At 41.4% G+C, this 20,973-nt stretch overlaps 1 protein-coding gene across 3 annotated transcripts in view; it reads right to left on the bottom strand.

Annotated features, from left to right (window-relative positions):
• Positions 1 to 20,973, bottom strand: part of UNC80 (unc-80 homolog, NALCN channel complex subunit) — a 133,095-nt gene that overhangs the window by 65,428 nt on the left and 46,694 nt on the right. For 2 of the 3 annotated variants that reach the window (XM_068407722.1, XM_068407723.1), the window contains exons 23-26: positions 15,066 to 15,278; positions 10,835 to 10,970; positions 8,154 to 8,287; positions 4,361 to 4,526 (exon numbers count right to left, since the gene is read on the bottom strand). In XM_068407722.1, the coding sequence (XP_068263823.1) occupies positions 4,361 to 4,526; positions 8,154 to 8,287; positions 10,835 to 10,970; positions 15,066 to 15,278 (649 nt within the window). Of the gene's footprint in view, positions 1 to 615; positions 820 to 4,360; positions 4,527 to 8,153; positions 8,288 to 10,834; positions 10,971 to 15,065; positions 15,279 to 20,973 lie in introns of all 3 variants that reach the window. The other variant, XM_068407721.1, reaches the window with a different exon arrangement.

Raw genomic sequence — 20,973 nt, 5'->3', positions numbered from 1 at the left:
GGTTTCCATAAGATAGATCTATGGGGATTAATCTTTTTGAGATGAAGGAAGTCATCTGTAAACTGTAAAAATATATGTATATGCCAATATGTAGAAATATAGTATGCAGCATGTACATGTTATGTTCTACATATAGGAATACATATATTACATGTCATATGACATGCCTATGACATCATATGCTACAGAAAATATGAAGTGCATGACTATATATCTCCTATCTGTTAATATGGACAATAAAGTATCATATATGGATATGACCTCACATATTCATTATATCATATGATTTAGGGGTGTATGTACGTGCACGTACACACGCGGATGTGCTCCCCTAAAGACAGCATGCGTTTGGCTGGCAAGCACCAGCATTCCAAGAGTTCATGCTCTAATATGGACCTCTGAACTGACAACCTGTGCAGGGAGCCAAGGCTGCACCCAGGATTTGAACCGCGTTCCTCCCAGGCCCTAGTTCAGGCTGTCCCTGAAGAGGACTCTAGGATTTCCCTAGCCAGCTGGGGTGGGGGTCTCTTGTCATTTCTAGCTCTGCTGCAATCCCATCAAGAGTTTGGGTCCTGCCTATTGTCCCCTCCCTTTCCACCCACTCGTCTAAGTTACCTATATCAGTGACAGTGTCCCTGCTGTGGGACAGCTGCAGCTCCTCATTCTCAGACTCTGAGTCCTGCCGTGATAACTTGGTGCTCTTTAGGCTGCCGGCCCGGCGAATGCTGGAAAGGGAACCCCCCTTCTTCACCCGGAAACTGCGGGTTCCTTTAATCTGGAGCAAGCGGGAGCCTCCTATCCTGATCTTCCTGCTGGGAACTGTATTAAAAGAATAAAAGAGGACTTTTTTCCCCTTAATTTTTCCCCATTTGAAAAAGAACGATATCCTGGCCCTCCCCTCCCTCCCAACCCTTTGCTGCCAGCCTGTATTGCAGCCTCTTTTCTTCTATGTGAAGGAATGTGGGGCCAGAGGCTCCCTCCAAAGCCACCGCCAATGCAGCTCTGTCAATCAGGCAGTAAAGATGCTTTACGGAAATGTGTTCAGCACCTCCTTTCCTGGAGACCTGGTACGTTACCTCAGGCCTTGTCTGCATTTGGAATTAGCCCTTGTTCAACCACCAGCAAGTAGAGTCAGCTGCTCTAACAGAAACCCAAAACGTGGACAAGGAAAACCTACGATTCACACCGATTTGGATCAATTCCTGCCAGGAAACAGGATCTGCCCAATGGATGTAAATTGCAGTTTTCTTTGCCAGCCCCCAGGGTTTACATTAGTGCAGAATCACCTCTTGCTAGGGATAGATGGCTGAATCCCAAGCATGAACAAGGCACTGTGGACAAACCTATTTTCCTGTGGGCCTGGGTTCTGTAAACCTCACTGAACTCTGCAGTAGATCAGTTATTTCCTCATACAGCACATGTGACTGCAGAAGGGTAGTCTGCTTCATGAGGTTAGCACGCAAGACTTCTCTGAAGTAAGATTTGCATAAATCCATGTCTCTGCATGTTACTCTTCATCATTAGAATGCTTTAGAGGAAATGGGAGCACGTAGATCCTCTCCTTCAGACAAATCAGCAGCTTTCAGGCATTAACAACATCCATTGACACTCTGCATTTGTGATGAGCACAGACATGAAATGGTTCAATGTTCAAAGCACCAACCGTTTGCACTTTCATTCTCCTCTTAGTTCAAAGGCAGTACATGGCAGTATGTCAGTCCAAATGTTGCAACACTCAGTCATTTTACTGTAGATCTAATCAGGCAAGGCCATGTGTGATTGATTACCTTTTGGTGTGTTGTTGAGATGAACAGGATACAGCTTTTTGGATACCATGGGTAAGCAAAATATTTTAATAGAATTGTATTCAGCTTCAGGAAAAATCAAACACACCTTTACTCCTGAGAATGCCCCTAATTCCTCCAGAACCCAATTCCCACTCCCATTTCCAGTGGCTAATGTCCTGGCCAAAGACAGATGAATAGGTTTTGAGAGCTACTCCTCAGTCCTCACAAATCAGCTGGGCAAATCACTGGTTGAGCGACCAGAGAATGTCCCTCCAAGTGACCATGCTGAGTTCCTTAGCAATCACTACTGCTTGAATTCTGTTCAGATCAGCCTCAATACAGTGGCTCAGTTCCCCCGAACACCAAACCATTTCAGTACTTGTAACTGCATTTCGTGAAGTCTGCAGAATCCCATTTTAGCACCCAAATAGTACATATGATCCTCTGAGAGCCTGCATCAACCTAGCTTTAGTGTCTGTATTTCGGACCTACCTGGAGCAGATTCTATACAGTAAACTCGTAGCTTTTGGATAGCTGTTAAGCCACATCTGGGGTGAGCAATGAGAGCAAAGTTTTTAACACTCAGGAAAAAATGAAAGGAAACAGATTAGTACTCATCAAAGACGTTGAGATAAAGAAACCTCTCACTGCAGGTGAGAAAAATTTTGTTACATTCACACAACAACATTTTCTTATCTACAAAACTGTAGATTACAAAAGATGCCTCTGCATCTGTTATGTTTGGCCCAGGTGGATCCCCAGAAGAATATGCTGTGGCCAGAGAAAAGAACATAATTATTGTAATTTTAAAATATAACATTACCTTGCATTTATTTAGCTTCCAAAATACTGCAAATACATTTTTGCTAGAGTATATTAGGATTCAGCCTTCCTACCATAGTCACTTTTCCCATATCTAAAATGTAGTAAAGAGGCAGTTTAGTAAAGGAATACTACATGACAGCTTAGGGAAAAGGGATAATGGGAAAAAAAACCAACTGAAACTGCAGGGAAAATGTAGTTTAACAGAGTCAAGGATGCAGAAAGTTAATACTATCTTTGCAAAAATAACTCAATTCTGCATTATGCCTGTAGCACAGTAACACATGAAGGAAAATCTAAGTCAGCATTGCCTCTAAGAGAAATAGGATAGTTAGAGACCGACCACCAGTATTTTCCAGCAGGATTGCATGCTTGTAGGCATTCTCCCACTCAGGTAACGTCCCAGTGGACGGAACTACTGCCTGAGAGGCTGAACAGTGGTTTCAAGTAATTGTCATAACTATCTTCAAAAAAAAACACCCTAAACCCAAGCTTTTCCTCATCTAAATAGTTAGAGATGTTATCCCACTGATCCTAGACTCAGACAGACCATAAGGCTGTGTGCTTCTCTGGGCTGCCAATATGCCAAGGGTACAAAAAATGAGGTTGAGCAAGAATTTATCCAGCTCATCTTTCTTAGGTGGATACCTAGCTGTCTTCACAGGAGTAAATGTCCCACCTGACACACAATTTTGGGGGCAGTTTTACACCATGTAAGTCTTGGAAACAGTTCTAATATTTCCTCCAGTAATTGTGACAGGGTCACAGCTGAAGACAATGCAAACTTTATCCAAAGACCCCTGAGGTCAACAAAAGCTCCTCTGAATCATTAATACACATTACAGTTCCTAGACGATAACCAGCCACAGACTCCATCCTTTTCAAACAATCATCAAACATTTATCCTTTTCAATCAATCATCAAAATTATCACTCAAACATTTGCACCTTTATATGGCTATTATGAGACAGAATTTAAACAGTTCTAGAAAATTTGTTAGAGGGAGAATCATTTACAGGTAACTGTCTGGCAGTTTAGCCTCTAATTGCAAATGCGCACGATGACTGTATATTGTATTGCAACACTTGTACCATCAGATAGTATGTGAGTTTTGCATGAGATGGCTCAAAAATGGAAACAACCTGCTGTTCTCAGCAAACACAGTGAGCTTGAGGTTTGCTTGTACAGTATACAGTATGTTGGTAACATTAATCTGCTAGCCATCAAAAGCCACATAGGTGTGTGTTTTTCATGTGGTAGCAAAGAATTCAAGAGATCAAGTGATCAAACGCTAATTCTGTGAGATGCCATGACTTCCAAACCCGTACAGATTTTCACAGAAAGATCCCGTTCTTCCCTCTTATCTGTTGTTTTCCCAAAATGAAAAATTGTAATCAGAATAAAAACCAAACAAGAACACTTTCGATCTTTATTTTTAAAGTGAATCAAATAGTGATGCTTCTCTCAGCATCCCACTGAGAGTCAGTTTCAAACAAGGCATCCTCTTTTTTAGAAATCTTGCAATGCACTCAATCTGTTTCAGTCATAGCAGTGTTTTATAAAATTTAACATCTTTGCTTCTCACATTTGTTATATTGAACCCTGAAGGCCAGAAGCGTCTCAGAAATGATTCAAAGCCACGTGACTCCATGGCTGCCTGCTTTTTAACACAGTCTATGCAAATGAAAACATAAAATCAAGCGCCACTTCACAAGCCCTGAGAATACAAAAGCCTTATTGTGCTGACAAACCTTTTTTCTCCTCGAAGCCAGCCTCAGATTTGAGGGTGTGGCTGCTGCTGTGCAGGGAATCCTTTGAATCTTCATTTTCATCCAAAACCCCAGCAAAGCTGATCTTTCTTTCATACCTGTGCCGGTCCATCTCAGGGTCCAGACGCAGCCTGCAGCTCTCCAGATCCTGTAGCAGAATGTAGATCCCACAGATGTGCAAGCAGTATGAATCACCTTAGAATCATAAAGCCCTCATGCTTTCCACTGCAACGATACAAGCTTCAGGAAGAACTGCTTCAGATGGAAATTTATTTCTATCACACAGTTCTCCATCTACCCTGACACTTTCTAATCCAAGCACTTTTTGGGCTTGCAGCACGCTGAGCCACCCTGTAAACACTGTCAGGATGAGAGAGTTAACAGGTGTTAACACACATTTCTGGTTAACGCTGCTGAGTGAATGCGCACCCTGTCTGCAGGCTCATAAGGGGGAAAACATGTAAATGGTCCCCAATGAATAAGTGGCAATAAAAGGTGGCTGCTGCCCAAGGTGCTGGGTGGATGATTAGGTCTCTACTTCAAAAGGCTCCCTGCGGTTGGTTAGGGAATGCATTGCCACTGTACTCATCAGAGGCAGAAAAGCCGGGAGAAATCTTGCTGACAGTGCGACAGCCATGACAGCATGGCCCAGAGCAAGCTTTCTGTGTGCAGATCAGGCTGAAAGGACACAGTGGAAAACAGGGAGTCATAAAAATGTTGGCTGCACTTAAATTCTGGAAAATAAACAGCATTGCACCAGAGAGAAGCTAATTTGCACCATCATTTTCTCCTATTAACAAAAATGGCACCATTTGTGCCACATACTGGCTACCAATTTGGGCCAAAAAAGCAAAAGTCCTAAGTTTCCACGAGCTATGGATTATCATTCGCTTTCTCTAACCACCACTAGAAAAAGTGAAAGACAGACTGTGAACTCCCACCTTGGCAAACACAGTTAAAATGCTGGGCTCTTTAAGAACATTGTTTGTGCCTTTTGACTGGGGACATCATCAGCTTTGAGATCTCCCCACCCAATATGTAACTAGCTGAAATCTAAGATGACACAAAGCTCCTTTCTGTGAGTAAACGGCTGATGAATGTGAATGATAACATCACTGAAATTATCCCAAATAGTTATTCCAGATAAAAATCCGTAGGCTGAAGAGATCTCATACTGGAATTTGCATACAAAGCTCCTATAGAAGTTACTGGGAGCTACTTGGGTAGGGTCAAAATCTGCTGCCTAAGAGTTCGTTTGGGGGAAAAAAAAAAAAGGTCTTCTTAAATGTATGTTCTAGACTGAGCTGTGCTGAAATGGGTTAACTAGCCTATCTAACACCAGGCAAAGGTCCCAAACCATTTGCAGTCAGCTTTGCATCTCCAGTGAAAATTATCATAAGTGATTGTCAGAAAAGCTAACAGGTGATTACCACAAAGGAAATATTTTGACTTTGCTCAGTAACAAAACCTGGGATACAAAAAGGTGGGTGCCTAACATAATGATTTGTAGTATCTCTAGCATCGAAAACTTCCATGTAACTAGTTTAAAACATATCTAACACAGTTTAGGATATGAAACAAAGGCTAAAGCATTTCAGGATAAAAATCTGTAATCAAATGTGTTTGAATTACAGCAGCTTCATAAACTAGCATGCATAAGCTGAGCCATGGTAGCAGTACAGGTATATTCCTAGGGCACGGTCAGAGTCCCCCTCCCTGGAGTGTTTAAACACATTACTTCTCCCAGCTGTTTGTCAACATGCTTACACTGGAAATTGCTGCCCCCACAAATTAACTGACAGAATGAAATACATCCTCTTAGCACACAGTTAGTCTAACTCCAGCAACTGCTAAGCTAAAATGAGTGACTTTCCACCACAGCAAATGACAAGTTCCAGTTCTCTGGCTCTCCTGTGGCAGCAGTAGAATGTATTCGTCACTCCCAACCATTTGCAAAGTGAGATTGTATCCACCAGCTTCACTAAAAGGCTTTGGTTGAAACTTCAGTCAGGACTGCCTACCTCACTCAAACACAGGTAAGGGTGCTTATGCCCTCACCCTGTCAAGTCTGGATAGACTGTGGGTAGAAACTGGTTCACCACGACTAGTTCAGTGGCAAATGCTTCAGTTCTTCAAGGCTGCTAAGTTTGTGCTCATATCTATGGAACAGGTATGCCTGCAAACACCAACAGAAGTGAGATTTGCTCTAATGGAATTTCATCTTTATGCACTATGTGTAACATTATGTACCTGATTCTCCTGGAAAGGAAGCATCACTCTATAAATGCAGAGACTTAATATTTTAATGTGGAGTGTTGTTGGCTCTTTTTTCCCCCTCCCGTACGAACTTAAAAGAAGCACTCTATCGCCATTTTCTCTAATAGGCTCTTGCATAACGTGACCTTAAGGTTTCTTCCGCCTACGCATCACAGAATAATTCCTCCCCCTTCTCTCCCATATACAAGTCTGAAAAGCTATTAATCAGCTGCATTTCTATCTGGCACAAAAGCACAAATTTCTGTTGACCTTCATTACCCAACATATTCTTAGTTCCAAGCCTAACTACTTTATTGAGATGAATTCTAAACCCAGGTATTATCCTGCTTTTGGATGCAGTCATTTATTACGTGCTAAAAATATCAGCAAAGTGTTTCAGAAGACTCCTGCTGAATTTATCCCTGTTTTTTAAAATTGCCCTTCTTGCATACCTAGGGGCTGAGTCACTTCATCGTAGGCCATCTACAGCCTTTGAAACCAATTTCAGAACATAATTACAATAATGCCCAGCTAAATCAGCCTGTCAAGCACAACTGTCATCAGCAAAATTTGATCTCAGTCTGTCATTAACAAAAAACCCAGAATAGTAGGGCTAAATCCTTCATGTTCACTTGGAAAATTGTCATTCTTTCTTCATAACTTTTATCCTGATTTCCTAAAGAAATTAGGCCTAAAAGATGAAACTGTGTGTCTGCCATTCAATTCTCACCTCCTTCCACGCCAGCCACCTCTGAAACTGATGGTCATCCTCAACCCAATTTGACAAAAGATAACTGAGTGCCTGTGTATTCTGGTGAAACAACAGGCTGAAGGCAATATTAAATTACATTATTAGACACAAGAAAATCCATACAGGAATGAACCACTGGAAATCAGGTTTCATGGATTCTGCTATTCACAAAATTAGTTGTCACCTAATCAGTCATTTAGCTTACTATTCATGCCAGGATTTGCCTGTGCCTCTCAGTCTCATGGAGGTTTATTTCTTTCCTTGCCTCTTTGTCTCTGTTTCCTTCCTTTCTTCCCTCAGTCCCTTCAGTTCTGTTGTCTAACCCAAGCGAAAAATCTGCAACTTTTAAGCACCAGCAAATTCTCTGTAAACTGTTCCCTCTTCCCTTTCTCCTAACCGCCCTGTTCAGTCCTCTGTCAACTGGCCCTCCTAATCAGCTAGGTAGCAGGCGAGCTGTCACCTCCTGCCATCCACCTCCCACACCTCTCAGGTCCCGCACACTCAGTTTCTCAATCCATCTGTTGCCCTCTTCCCTATTTTGAAACTTTCTTGAAATTCCAGCACATGTTGTGCTTCCACAGTCTTACCATCTTAATCAACCCATTTGATGTGCTCTGCCCATCTTCTACTCACCAAACAATGTCGCCTTTCTCCCTGCATCAGATATCCACTTGAGTTATTACCCTATCCTACCTCTCCTCAGACAGGCACATAGCCCAGTGACATCTGTGGGCATGGCTCCCTCTCCAATGTGTATTGTCCACTTACCACAAGAGGCTCAGTACGTGGCCTGGGCATGTAGGGAAAGGTCTCTCGAAGGAAAGTGGTTATCTCCAGGAGAAGCTGACAGGCTGCCATTTTCAGGGCAAAAGGACAACAACATTTGGTAGGGTTCACAGTGCCTAGGAAAAAATATTTCTATGGTGAGCAAGGATATGATACAAAATCTGGAACCAAGAGGTGATGGACATTTTCACATATGGTGCACAATGCAAGCTGCACTAAAAAAGAGGAAAATCCACTTGTATCTATGCTACTTTTCCTACACTAAAAGGAACAGAGTAAAAAAAAAAAATCAATCCATGTATTTACCAACACATGCAATAGTACTAACACACCATAGTGTACTGTAGTGTATATTATATTATAGTGAAGTATCTACTAAACTAACATGATCTTACAGCATTTTGTATATACCTCCTTTAAAGTAAATACAGGTTAAGAAGTAGATACCCTTCTTCTCCTTTACAGTTTTGCGTTCAGCCAAATCTTCTGCAGTTCTAGAAAAGAACCACTTTAAAATATAGGAAAATTTCTCAAAATACACGGAGTTATGACTAGCCAGCAAAGAGATACTGTGGCTATTATTAATTACTGCCCTGATAACTGGAAAAGACAGCCTCCTTTGAAGTCAGGCTTCTTTATTTGTGCAAAGAATCCAAGTGCTATTTAGAGATAATCAAGGAAAAAAAAAAAAATCAAACTGCTTAATCAAATTATACTTTCAAATGTTTAACCTAAAACAAAGGGGGAAAGAGAAGACAGATTATTGAAACACTTGAAGTTTTGTCTCAACTGAGTCTAAACAATCAGCTTCAAAAGCCCTACACTTTTTAACCCATCTAATGCCATTCAAAGCTTGAAAAGTATGAAGGATTCTTCAGTGCTTGATCAATTTGAAAAATACTATTTAGGATCATGGACAGCACAAAAAAAAAGTAAATAAAAATATAGTTGTTTTCACAACTAATCACACCCATTTTTAAATAATGCCCGATATTACCATCTACATACATTTCAAAAAGATTTCTGTTTTCACTTGCTTTCCCCTATGTATGGTCTAATTACTTTTCACAAAGAAACAATCCAAACCAAACAAATGAGAGGATACTGCAGGGATCAGATGAAACCAGATTAATTCTGTGATGCTTCTTAATTCCTCTGTACACATTACCAGTAATGAATTACGGACTTTGTAGGGACTAAAGTAATCTGAACTATCAAATACAGATGAGATGTACAGTGTAACGGAATATCCAACTGCATATTTTATGCTCCTCAGTTTACTCCCTACAGCATACAGGGCAGTTTTTGAAAAATCCCTGCCTTCAGCAAGAATGCAGATTGGTTATTTTCAGACCTTGGCTTTCAGGAGAGTACTTGAGCTTTTAGATGGCTTTCTAGACCACAACCTGTTCTGTTTGCTTGTCAGACCACCCTTTTAAAGCAGCTCCACATCCCCTTATGAGTGCCTTATCAGTGGCTGAACAGGGACAAGAAAGATTATGCTGTCACTTGGTCAAGAGAATGCAGTGGTTCTTCACCTTTCAAAAGTCGTTCATAGGGCAGGAGAGGGAAAATTTTGGGTGTGCCCTCCTGCTTTGGATATATCTCTTAAAGGGCCAATAAAATATCCAGAACAGCCACCCACATTCATGTAGCTGCTAGCGTTGGCACAGCACATAGTGGCACATGTGAAGGTCTAGCTTAGGGCCAATACCTTCTTCTGAGATCATTTCCCACAAATGCCTTTTCACTGCTCCCACCTACTCCTCTCTGCTCCAAAGCTGGCCTTTATGCAGTGCTAAGAATAAACCCAGAACTGCAGAAAAAGAAACCAGAAGACACATAAACAGTGCTAGCACACTACATCCAATGGCAAACAGTACATGTACACAAGAACCAGTACATTACAGCACACACATATATACAGATGGTGTCTGGAGAGGACTTAATGTTTGTTACCACCCTCACCTACACCTACAACAGTATGTGTTTTGACTTAATTTATTTTGATTCACAGGGTTTGTTATAATTTGCATGCCTATCTAGACTTTCCAAATCAGTGATCTGTCACCCCTCTCCCACCCTTATGTACACCAGGCACAAATGTCTGTGTTTTAGTCATCTTGTTGTTATACCATTTTTTAATGGTACTTTTTATACCACTGTGCTATATTTCTGCCTGAGGATCAGGCAAATAGACTGAAGTCAAGATTAAAAGCCTTTGGCATAGCTGTGCCAATTCACATCAGGTGAGGAGATGACTCTTCCATATTAAGAAACAGAAAAGCAGCTGATCTCATGCAAATATTTTGGCAGAAATAACTGGGAAGAATGGGAGTCTGAACAGCTTTTGGCACTTGTGTGACAGCAAAACTCAAGACATAAATTATTACCCTGCTTATAATTGCAGTTGCCAATATACAGGAATTGCAACTCACTGCCTGGTTTCCCCCCCTTTTCCTTCAAAGTCTCTCAGTGCTGCTACCTATCTGTCATGTTGTACATCCAGGCATGAAAAGAACAGGGAAGGAAGCTGGGGTGAAGGTGAGGGACTGGGAAATACAGTTGGGTGGCAAGAGGATGAAAAGAGAAGAAAAATTAAGTGCTCCTAAAGCAGAGGTTCTTACAAGCGGGGGTTCTTGTAGTAAAGGGAGTCTCCTTACTGTCATCTAAAAAGTCTTCTTCCTCATCCTCCTTTCTCAGGCGCCTCTTGGTCTCCTCATCGTAAATGAGGCCCAGCAAGTTGGCAGGGCTCTCACTCTCAGCGTGGCACAGCTCGTTGAGGCGGACACCAATTGCCTGCAGACAGGGAGAAAAAGAAAGCACAAAGAGGTGAGAATTTCAGCCCAAATCACTGGTGGCCAAGGGCTCTGCCTTGTGCAGGCTGTGGAGATGTTCCAGCCAGAACAGAATGTCCTGGCTTTATTTTTATTGTCTGCGATATGCAGTGAAGTAGAGAAAGGGATGACAGAAGATTAATTGCTACCAAAATCATAATTTATTTCCCCCTTTTTTTCAATCAAAATTTGTGAACTGTGTCAAATTTCAGGATGAAATTTTTTTTCAGATTTGTTTAAATAACAAAAAAAAAAAACAACCCAAACCAGCAAATGATAGGCAGGAGGAGCTTAGGTCATTATTTTGTATGAATTTCTTCCACTTTTCTTTCTCCCCTCGATATATGTGTGCCAGATTTTTGCTAAGTCTTTCCACTGAGAATGTATATCTTCTGTTTAAGAAACTATCCTGTGACTTAGGAATCTGGTAACAGTCCCTGTTTCCTCCACAAAACTGTTGAATGCCCATGGGAACACCTGCTTCCATCTTTAAAGGAGAGACTCCCTGATGCACTTTCCAAAAAACGAGCTGACAATATGCATATAAAAGCTGGGAAGGTGCACAGGTAATGGTGTAGAGGGGATCCATGTAGAGAAGACAGACAGATTTCCACTGAATACTGTTACATTCTCCAGAAAGGCATTGATCGTTTATTTGTGACTGTCTGCCAGCATCACTATCAGCATGTAAACAGCCCTCATGGTGCTGTCAGCAAAGCTACAGATAAGAGTGTGTTAGCAAGAAGAATGCTTTTCTGCTAAGACACTTCAGAGCTCTTAAGGATTTTCTTGATTTTTTTGCTGCAGATAGGTAAAGAGAACACAGACAAGTATGTACAGCTTTATCCTGTGATACCATCACTTTGCGAGGGAGGAAATGTGTTTAATTACAGGGTTTTCATCAGCACTTGCCATTCGGCCTTTTTGGGTTTGGGATAGTTTCAGAGAAAGATACTAAAGAGGATTCCTGAATCTTCTACAAGTCAGAACTGATGGTCATGCAAGCACTAAATAATTTTCCCATCTTGGCTGAAGTGATGCAGAAATACATAAACAGTCACTTATTACAGCTCTTCTTCCTTGCTACTAAGCAGTTCCTGTGAAATCCAGCAACAATTAAGAGGGCAGATTCTACTACACAAAGAGAGTAAGGTGGTATTGTTGCGGTTTGCAAGCTCATGCAAATAGTTGTCAATCTCAGCTATCTGTGAGCCTGCACATTGCTAAAAAAACTCCACGTCTCACATTTTTTTTCCCCTTTCATGTTTCAGGCATTTAAAGGAAGAAACGTTCCACATGCCTCTCCACAAAGTAGTAATTCATCACATATTACTTATGCTGTGTTGTCCACCCTAATATTAAATCAATCATACATAATCCCACTGCTTCCTACCTAATGAGCACTGAATTCCTAACATGTATTATCTGCATGAATTATGCTTGGTTTTCCTAGCAAACAGAGAGCATGCCCACTTTAACAGAAAATGCCTCTTAACAGAAGCAGCCAAAGGAAGTGATAGACTAACCTGATCAGAATAGATTTAACATTGTGTTATTTCGAAAGACAGCACAAGTGAGATCGCTCAATTCAATAGGTTTATCTCTGTTATGGGCAGTCCAAATCCCACCTCATGGAAAAGGTTTACCACTGTTATTCTCTGATGACTATTAGGGAGGCAGAATTAAAGGACTTGGGTGGGGGAAAAAAGGTTTTACGGTCATTCTTGGTCTCACTAAACCTTGACAATAGCACTGTATATCACAATTAGTGAGCAATGACAGACAAGCAAGAATCCATAATTAGCACAAATTTCCAGCCTTATTTACTGCACGAAAAAAAACAGTACAAGGCCTCAGTGCCTTCAGAGCCTAATAAATTCTTTTCTCTTAGTCCAAGAACCTTCCTTCCAGAGCAGCAGCTCTGCTGCCACCAAGCAGCAAGGATGGTGCGCTATAGTGTTGACAAGAATCTGGTAGCATGGAGGCAAAGATGGGCTGGGCGAGGTATCCAATCTCCTTGGTACTGGAGCTGCTCAGGAGCTCTGTGAGTGCACAGTCATTTCACCCTTTGTGCTGATATTGCCCACGGTGAAATGGGCAGGTTAACATACAGAAATGGCAGCATGTTCCACAGCAGGTGCCTGTACTACAGCAACAGAAAGCTGTTTCTCCTCACAGTGCAGCCTATCTGGTTGGAATCTGGTCAGAGCCAACAAAAGCATCCATCTGAGGAGCACAGCTTGCATGGTCCCATTCCTACAGCCTTGGCTGGTGGCTGACACTTATGCTTGCAGCCACCTTCATCAGAAACAGCTTCTGGGAGGTAAAAGCAGTGCCAGAGGACCAACATTGCCCAGCATTCAACATAAAGGACGTAAAGGAACTGCACCTCAGCAGTGCTACACGCAGACCAATCCTGAAGCATGAGTCTGGGGGCCAGTGACACTGTGGGTAGCTATACTGTCCTAGCCTCCAGTGAGAAGAAACAGAAACATTAATGGGTGGCAGGACACTTTGTAGTAAAAAGAGAAGAAATTGGCACTGTAAAGACTACTCTCCAAATCTTCTCCTGCCTTACAGTAAAGTAAAAGTAAGGCTTTTTTCTTCTGGGATGTTCCTAAGCAGTTGGCAAACACACGCTATTCCTAGCAGGGAGAACGCATCCAGATATGCCTTGGGATGCCATTAAAGTTAAGGGTAAGAGAATGATACCAAGTTGCTTGCCATCAGATTTCCCTGGCTCCTTTCTTGTGATCTTGCATGATGGGGTGGTACTTTAACATTTCAAAAAGAAAACGTTCCTGGACTTTTTCCAGCTCAGGCTATTTCAGTTTCTAAAAATGGCAGCTGAGGGGGGATCTAACTGGCTTCTAATAGTTACTGACTTGCTTGTTCCCATTTTTGTCAGAATCTGAAAAAAAGGAATGTCTAGAAGCATAGAGTCCCCAAACAGAGATGGATAGGCCTGACTGTCAGCAATGCATGCAAAAATACAAGGCCTGTGTAATCCTATGTTCTCCACTTGGAAGGAGTTCTCAAAGGAGTTAGGCTAAGGTGGTGACCTCATGGAATATAGAAGCACATACACTCACACTATGTATTTTTTCAAGGAACTTTGGTATTTGTGCTGTTATGGGTTACAGCAAGGCTTTTTTGACATGGCTTATGTAAGTACCCCAAGACTGCAGAATTCATGCTTTTGAAATTCCCCTAAGCCTTGGATTTTATGTCTTTTTGGGGTCTTTTTTTTTTTTTTTTTTTGATCATGTTCCTCACTCTAAAAATCTCTGGTTTCGTGAAAAGAGGTGAGAAGCACAAAGCTCACTTCCAGATAGACATATGTAACAGGCACCATAGAGGTCAAAGGAACTTCTCCCACTATTTTGAGTTGTGTGAAATGACTTGCAATAAGCGTCAGACCTTCAGCAGGTATACCCTGGTGGGTTTCCAAAGAAATTGCAAACAGCACTGAGAGGGCCAGACAGGGAAATTGCCTAGTTCCTGTACAGTAAGAGATCACAATCAAATAAAACTTCAAGGAGCTAAGCTCAAAACAAACGAAGACAGCTCTTTAGATGATATGTAGCAGCCCTGTAAAATCCCTTGCCAAAGAATGATGACTGCTAACAGTTTGTATGGGTGCAAAGAGAGACTGAATAAGTACGTCAAAGAGAAATCCATTACTAAATATACAGCACCACATCTAGATCAAGCAGTCCTGGGCTAAAAATATTTGGAAGCTAGAAAAAAGCAAGTAGTATCACACACCCTGTTCTTACTCTTCCTAAGGCATTCGCATATGCGAAGTGCTGGAAACAGGAGAGAGGACCAAATGGATCCTCAGAGGGAACACAGCAGGGGGAAGGAAGGGGACACTGTTATGTCCTAACAAAGTCTGTTTCCATTAGGAGAAGAGCTGATCCTGTCAGGCTGTGAAGTGCAAGTTGGAAGGGAGGCTCGTGACTCCTCATTTTACTGGAACTGAAATTCTGCACAGGATCCAATTACCTTTACATTTTGGTATATTTTTAAATGTAAGTAGAAGAGAAACACTTACATCTCCCCACTGGTAGAAGAGCTTGGCTGCATTCCACTGCAGCTTCTGGTTCCTTTTGTTGCCCACGATAGGAGAACGCCCACGGGACAGGCCTTTCTTAGTAATGTTCACATGGTGGCCCTTCATCCACTCAGGCCAGTTGCCACGATTACAGCGGTGAACGAAGCGTGCACACTCGAGGAACAGGGCTGCTCTCGCCACTACAGGAGCTTCCTGAAATATTTGCAAAAAATCACCTTACATACAAATACATTGGAAAAACTCTCTGAACATTAGAGGATTTTGTGCTTTAATCAATTGCTTTGCAAGCTTGCCATGAAGTCACATAAACTGAGCAATCTCTCCATCAAAATCTGAAACCAGGATCTCTGCTGTAAGTCTCACCTCTTGAGCTAATAAAACCAAGGCTCTCAAACACTGAACAGTTATGCCTAGTCCAACCACCAGAGGGGCAGAGCCACATTATAAACTTACAAACAACCTTCTTTCAGTACCCCTCTGTAATCCTTTCTTTCAGAAACCATGTAACTGCCAAAAAGCTGAAGCGTGCATCTGACACTTTTACTGGAGGAATGAGTCAAGTTTTCTTTTCAGCTTCGCTAGTAAGGCTGCAAATATTGCGAGCACAAATGGCAGCAGACACATGAATCCTAGCATTTGTCATGTTAAGTTCTGCTTGCGCATCTTGGGGGTGGAAGCATGAATGGAGGTTTGCTGAAACTAGGAGGAGTGCTATTTGGCACTTATAACAAGCAGAGTGAAATCCATTACTGGCATAAGTCAACAAAGTTTTGCTGGCCTAACTTCAATGGCCTTAGCAAGCATCAGACAATTTAGTACTGAAACTTAACGTCAGGCAGCTGACTTTTGAAGTGATTGTTTTCCAGAGAAAAATCCTCCTGCCCCCAGCTTGGAAGAGCACTTTTCTTTAATGGGAGAAATTATATTGAGTGTATCTTCATTTGTATTAAATTGCCCAGCAGGATCCATGTTAGACCAATAGAGAGTGCTTCTGAAACTCTCACACATGTTCAAAAATGGACACTGTAATTTGTTTCCTAAAGGGTAGCTTAGACTCAGGAAGGAGCCTTCTTCCCAGCAGTCTACAACTCTGCAAAAATAACACCTTTACAGACATGGAAAGTGACTAAAAGCAAATGGTTCTCATTTCCATTTAATTTCCCCCCTCTCTTCCTGCAATTTTTGCAAGCAAAAACCCCTGTGGCCAGCAGGTTGTAAAACCAGCGATACAATAACGTCCACAATTTACAAGCTGGCTTTGAAAGGTTCCCTAACAGGCATTTCACAGAGCACAAACATGTATTCCACACATTTAGATGCTGACAGCTTTAATGAGATAATTTAAACAGATCAACATCTACTTATAAAGGGAGGTTCCTCATCTGTGGTTCATAAACAACAAATGGGCCCTAAGACTGTGGAAGATGGTCTGCAGTTGGTCTGTGGAACATTATTAAATAGTGCCTTCAAGAGGGCTTTAATCAAAAATTGAAAACAAGAAATTTTGGACCAATGCTGCCAAGGTTTAGGAATTGATTTAAGAAATTCTGTACTGCAGCTAACTTACAGCCAGAAATTACTACCAACAGGACTGAAAAAAGTCATGCCTTTTAGGAGGCTGGCAAAAAAAATTAAAAAGGATTATGTTTTGTCTACATTAACAAGAACACACATGTTAAATGCTTCCTGTTGCAACATCCTGTTGCAGCTTTTTGCTTATATTTTTTTCAAAGGTTGGAAGAAAATAGCCATCTTTTAGCAATTCTCTTGACTAAGGAGAACATTAAAGCTGGCCCAATGTTCTGATGAGGAAGGCAGAAGTCTGGAGCCAGACAGTCATTGACCATCAGAAACAAAACTAATACCTAGCACCTGGAAAAAACATTATAAAATTACTTGTTGCCCACATGCATTATGGAACACAGAATAGGTGAGGATTTTATTCTTTTATTCTCACAGAGTAAAACCTTAACCAGACGTGGAGACATACATGAAAAGACAAAGTCCCAGCCTTAGTCTCCTCCTCTTTTAGTTCACCACTGGTAAAGTCACAATTTCTTAGCATATAGGAATCTTGTAAAGATACACGTTGTAAACATTATGGAAGCACTCAACTACTATAACTAAAGGAGGATATGTAGGATGGGGAGTGAAGGCGAGGAGGAGTGTGTCCTGGAGCAGGAGTTCCAAATTAAAAATCACTGAAAAGACCTCTTGCATGAAGGAGGACTTTCTGAACATCACAGGGACAAGTTCCCTGTGATTGCTTACCTGAGGCTCAGAGAAACCTGAAGCAGCAGCAAGAGAAAGATGAAGATGTGACAGAATGGACAGGGATGGATTCACACCACAAACACATCACAAATGGAGAGAAATGAATCAGGCAGGCGATGCATAGCTGAAAAGAACACAAGTTACCATGGTCACTGTCAAAACTTAACACAGCAGCAATACTCTCACAAGCCTGCCCGTGCCCGTGAAACTGTTCACAAGCCCGCTTTTAACATTAGACCTACTATATTGCTTTGCCCTTTGAAAATTGTTCGTGTACTGTATAAAAGGACATGAATAAGAATCCACCACAGAATTTCAAGTACTCCCATTAGAGCTTTTCAACAGATACCATGATTTGTACTAATAACAGCAAAAGCAATGACCTGGGCGGGAGGGAGCAAATACAGAATGAATTTGGAATTTTACAGCATCACATTACTGTTCAAGTACAGCTGATTCTGCAGAGTTTTATGACTGCAGAGCATTTAGGTCCAGTTTTGTTTTCAAGGACAATGAATTTTATAAGACTAATCAACCAGTGGTAATTTTCTTGTGCCCTTTCTTATACTTTGCAAGGCACTTGGAGCAAAAATTAATTTCCACAGTCTCTTCAAGAAGGAAAAAAAAAGGCAAAATAGCAACAATCTACTTTTAGAGTAAATAAAGTAAATTCAAGTACTGTCAAAAGATGCTGAGCAGGTATATGAAGACAGGTAAGTAAATTATTAACCAACTATGTTGGTCTAGGAGGATTGCCTCAAAAATGTTAGTTCAAATCTCTCTGATTGTATCTAAAAATGGTCACGTACAATCCATGACACAGCTCTTTGTTTCTGTTCTCGGTCATCTGTCCTGCAGACCTGTTTGGAGAAATCTCTGATTTCCTTCCAGGTCATATGCCATCCTATGAACAAATACTTCTCCTATGGAAACAGGGACATGGGAACAATAGAGCCTGCCTAAGACCCCAGGAGACATGGAGTCAGGATACTGGCAAGTATTCATGCAGTTTAGACTTTGCTTCTGCCCTCGCAATACTTGGTACGTCCTCTGAAACACCAGCCTGCCATAAAGCAGTGCCATTATGGCATTTCAACAAGCATAAGAGATTTACATGTTAGAACAGATCAGCTCACACATCTTATTGGGGAAGTGTAATGGTGATAGGTGTGGCACATTGCTAAACTGGACTAAAGGAAAGCTTGTATTTCCCCATCTGAGTCATTTACACTAGTCTAATTAGGATAGTTTAGGTAACATCTTCATACAATGCTAGACAGTGTTTTATTGAAATCCTCTGCAGAAACTTGACCACAGACTGAAATATCATACTACTTGCCTTTCAACCTCCAAAGTTCCTTAAAAAGGGAAAGTAAATCAATTTATTATTGCCAAGTCTGGATTTAAGCTGGTGACATAAGGATGAAACTGCCTGCAACATATTATCAATTGTCACTGCATGTTTGCAAAGCCACAAATTGATTATAGTTTTATAAAATTCAGCCAAGGACAAATGCTGCTTCTGGGAAAACATGTTAACTACGTAGTTTCTAAAACTAAGGCAACACTCAATTTAATACATAAATAAATCATTACCTGCATAAGGATGCAGCCTTCGTTTCATTGTTCTAATTTCTTTAAATCACTGTGACAAATCTGTATAAACATCCAGGCTGATGAAAGATTTTGAAGTTGGTATAACAATGGAATTTCAAAAATCTGCATGAAAGAGCATGCTCAAAAAGTCTATGAAAGAACTGAAACTGGACCTGTTTGCCTTTCATTTTTAAAGGTTGCCATAGCAATTAGGCTGGATAAAATGATTTAAGCTTTTAATTTGCATCAAACCTGATTCAAACTATTACTTCAAAAGCCTGAAAACAGAAGTTAAAAAACTTTATGTCTATTGACATAAAATGTGGGAATTTTCCATAACAGCAACATTGTCATTAAGCAATACACTGAGAAGACAAGCTGTCATCTTTTGAAACCTGTAATGCATATGGATTAACTTCCTTATATCTCCAATGTTTGCAGACAAAATGCCAGCTGAGCAGGTACTTGTAAGGAGTCTCCCAAGTCTGTAATAAGAACAACACTTCTTTCATCTTTAGCTGCAGACCTTCCAGAAATTCTGATACCAAAGCCATCTGCATCGTTCAGCGGAAAGGAAACAGAGTCAAACTCTATTTTGTAAAAGCCAGCTCTAGAAGTCAGAAGAGACATCTTCAAACAGTACACTCTGACCAGTAGTTTTCAGTTGACTTCATACATGGGCACAGAGTAAATTGGTCTGTGGCTTAAGCATGTGGCAAATTTAAAAAATAAATAAGACATTTACAGGCAATAGGGACATAATTGCCAAAATTGTCTGATTTATTAGCACACAGAGTAGCGCATCCCCAGAAGGATCTTAGCGACATACCTGACAGCAATGAGCTCCTCCCTACCCATGCACCTTACGTTCCATGTTAGTTTAGAACTCGCAATGGGGTGGCAGCCTGGCAGCCTTGAGGAATGAAGTTGTCTTTGTGCAGCAGACCTGGCAGGAGTGATTATCTCCCCAAGCCACCTTCTGAGCTCACTGCAATCCTGACTGGTAGAAACCACTTCTGACTGTGAGAGCATGGGACATGCTTCCCTATCAGCCACTGCTTCCATAGGTTCCAGCCAGAGGGCCAACAATCTCCAACAGGAAGAGTGGGCACTAGTGAAGAAAACACCTGTCCACTGGAAGATGAATGGGAACCAGTCCAACACAGATGTGAACTGATAGCAACACAGCAACTTTGGGCCGATATTAATGCAGATTTGCTTGAATCTGCAGCCTAAGGATGCAAGGTTAAGAAGAACGTATAAAGGCATGGTGCACAGAATGTATCATCCCTAGAACTATGGAGCAGACAAGGCAGCACAGCTCAGGGCACAGCACTAGCAGAATGGGAGAGTCCATGAGCCTGGCATCTCCAGCAGCGAGCAAAAAAACTGTACGTGAGCACAAATGGCATGACAGTCAAAGAGGCAAGAGGTGGGGAGCGGGAAGACAAAGGGATAGAGAGGATGTGGATGCTCTGAGAGCAGTGGCTTTCAATCTTTTTCAGTTTGCAGACATCCAAACACTTATGGAAGGAAGTAGAAGAGCACTGTGCAGAGAAGTTACTAATAATTGGCTGGCTTTTCATAGCTGTCTTTGTCACACTCTTACGTTTGTCACGTAAGCACCTCACAGAGCCCCACTGGCCCATGAATCACAAACTGAAGGCCACTGCTTTAGAAATGGAAGAGACTGTTAAAAAAACAGCAGCTGCAAGGAAAAGAAGGAGAGACAGATACAGAAGAGACACTCAGTGTCAGGAAGGAAGGACTGAATTGTGTCACTTCTGTGATTTGGATCTGCAAATTATCAATATCTGCATTTAAAAGCATGCACACTCCAACATTTGAAGTTTTTTCCACTGGCCGGCTCTGGCAACTAATAGTTCAGTGTTGCCTAACATATTTATAAGCCCATCAGTTCACGCCTAACATATTTATAAGAACTCTTGAGCGGAATTACTATGCCACTCCAGGTAGTCATCCAGTCTTCAATCCTTATTCTGTAGGTTATTATTAA

The sequence above is a fragment of the Nyctibius grandis genome, chromosome 9 (assembly GCF_013368605.1).
Source record: "Nyctibius grandis isolate bNycGra1 chromosome 9, bNycGra1.pri, whole genome shotgun sequence".
Lineage (NCBI taxonomy): Eukaryota > Metazoa > Chordata > Aves > Nyctibiiformes > Nyctibiidae > Nyctibius > Nyctibius grandis.
This window is presented reverse-complemented; position numbering and strand designations above follow the sequence as displayed.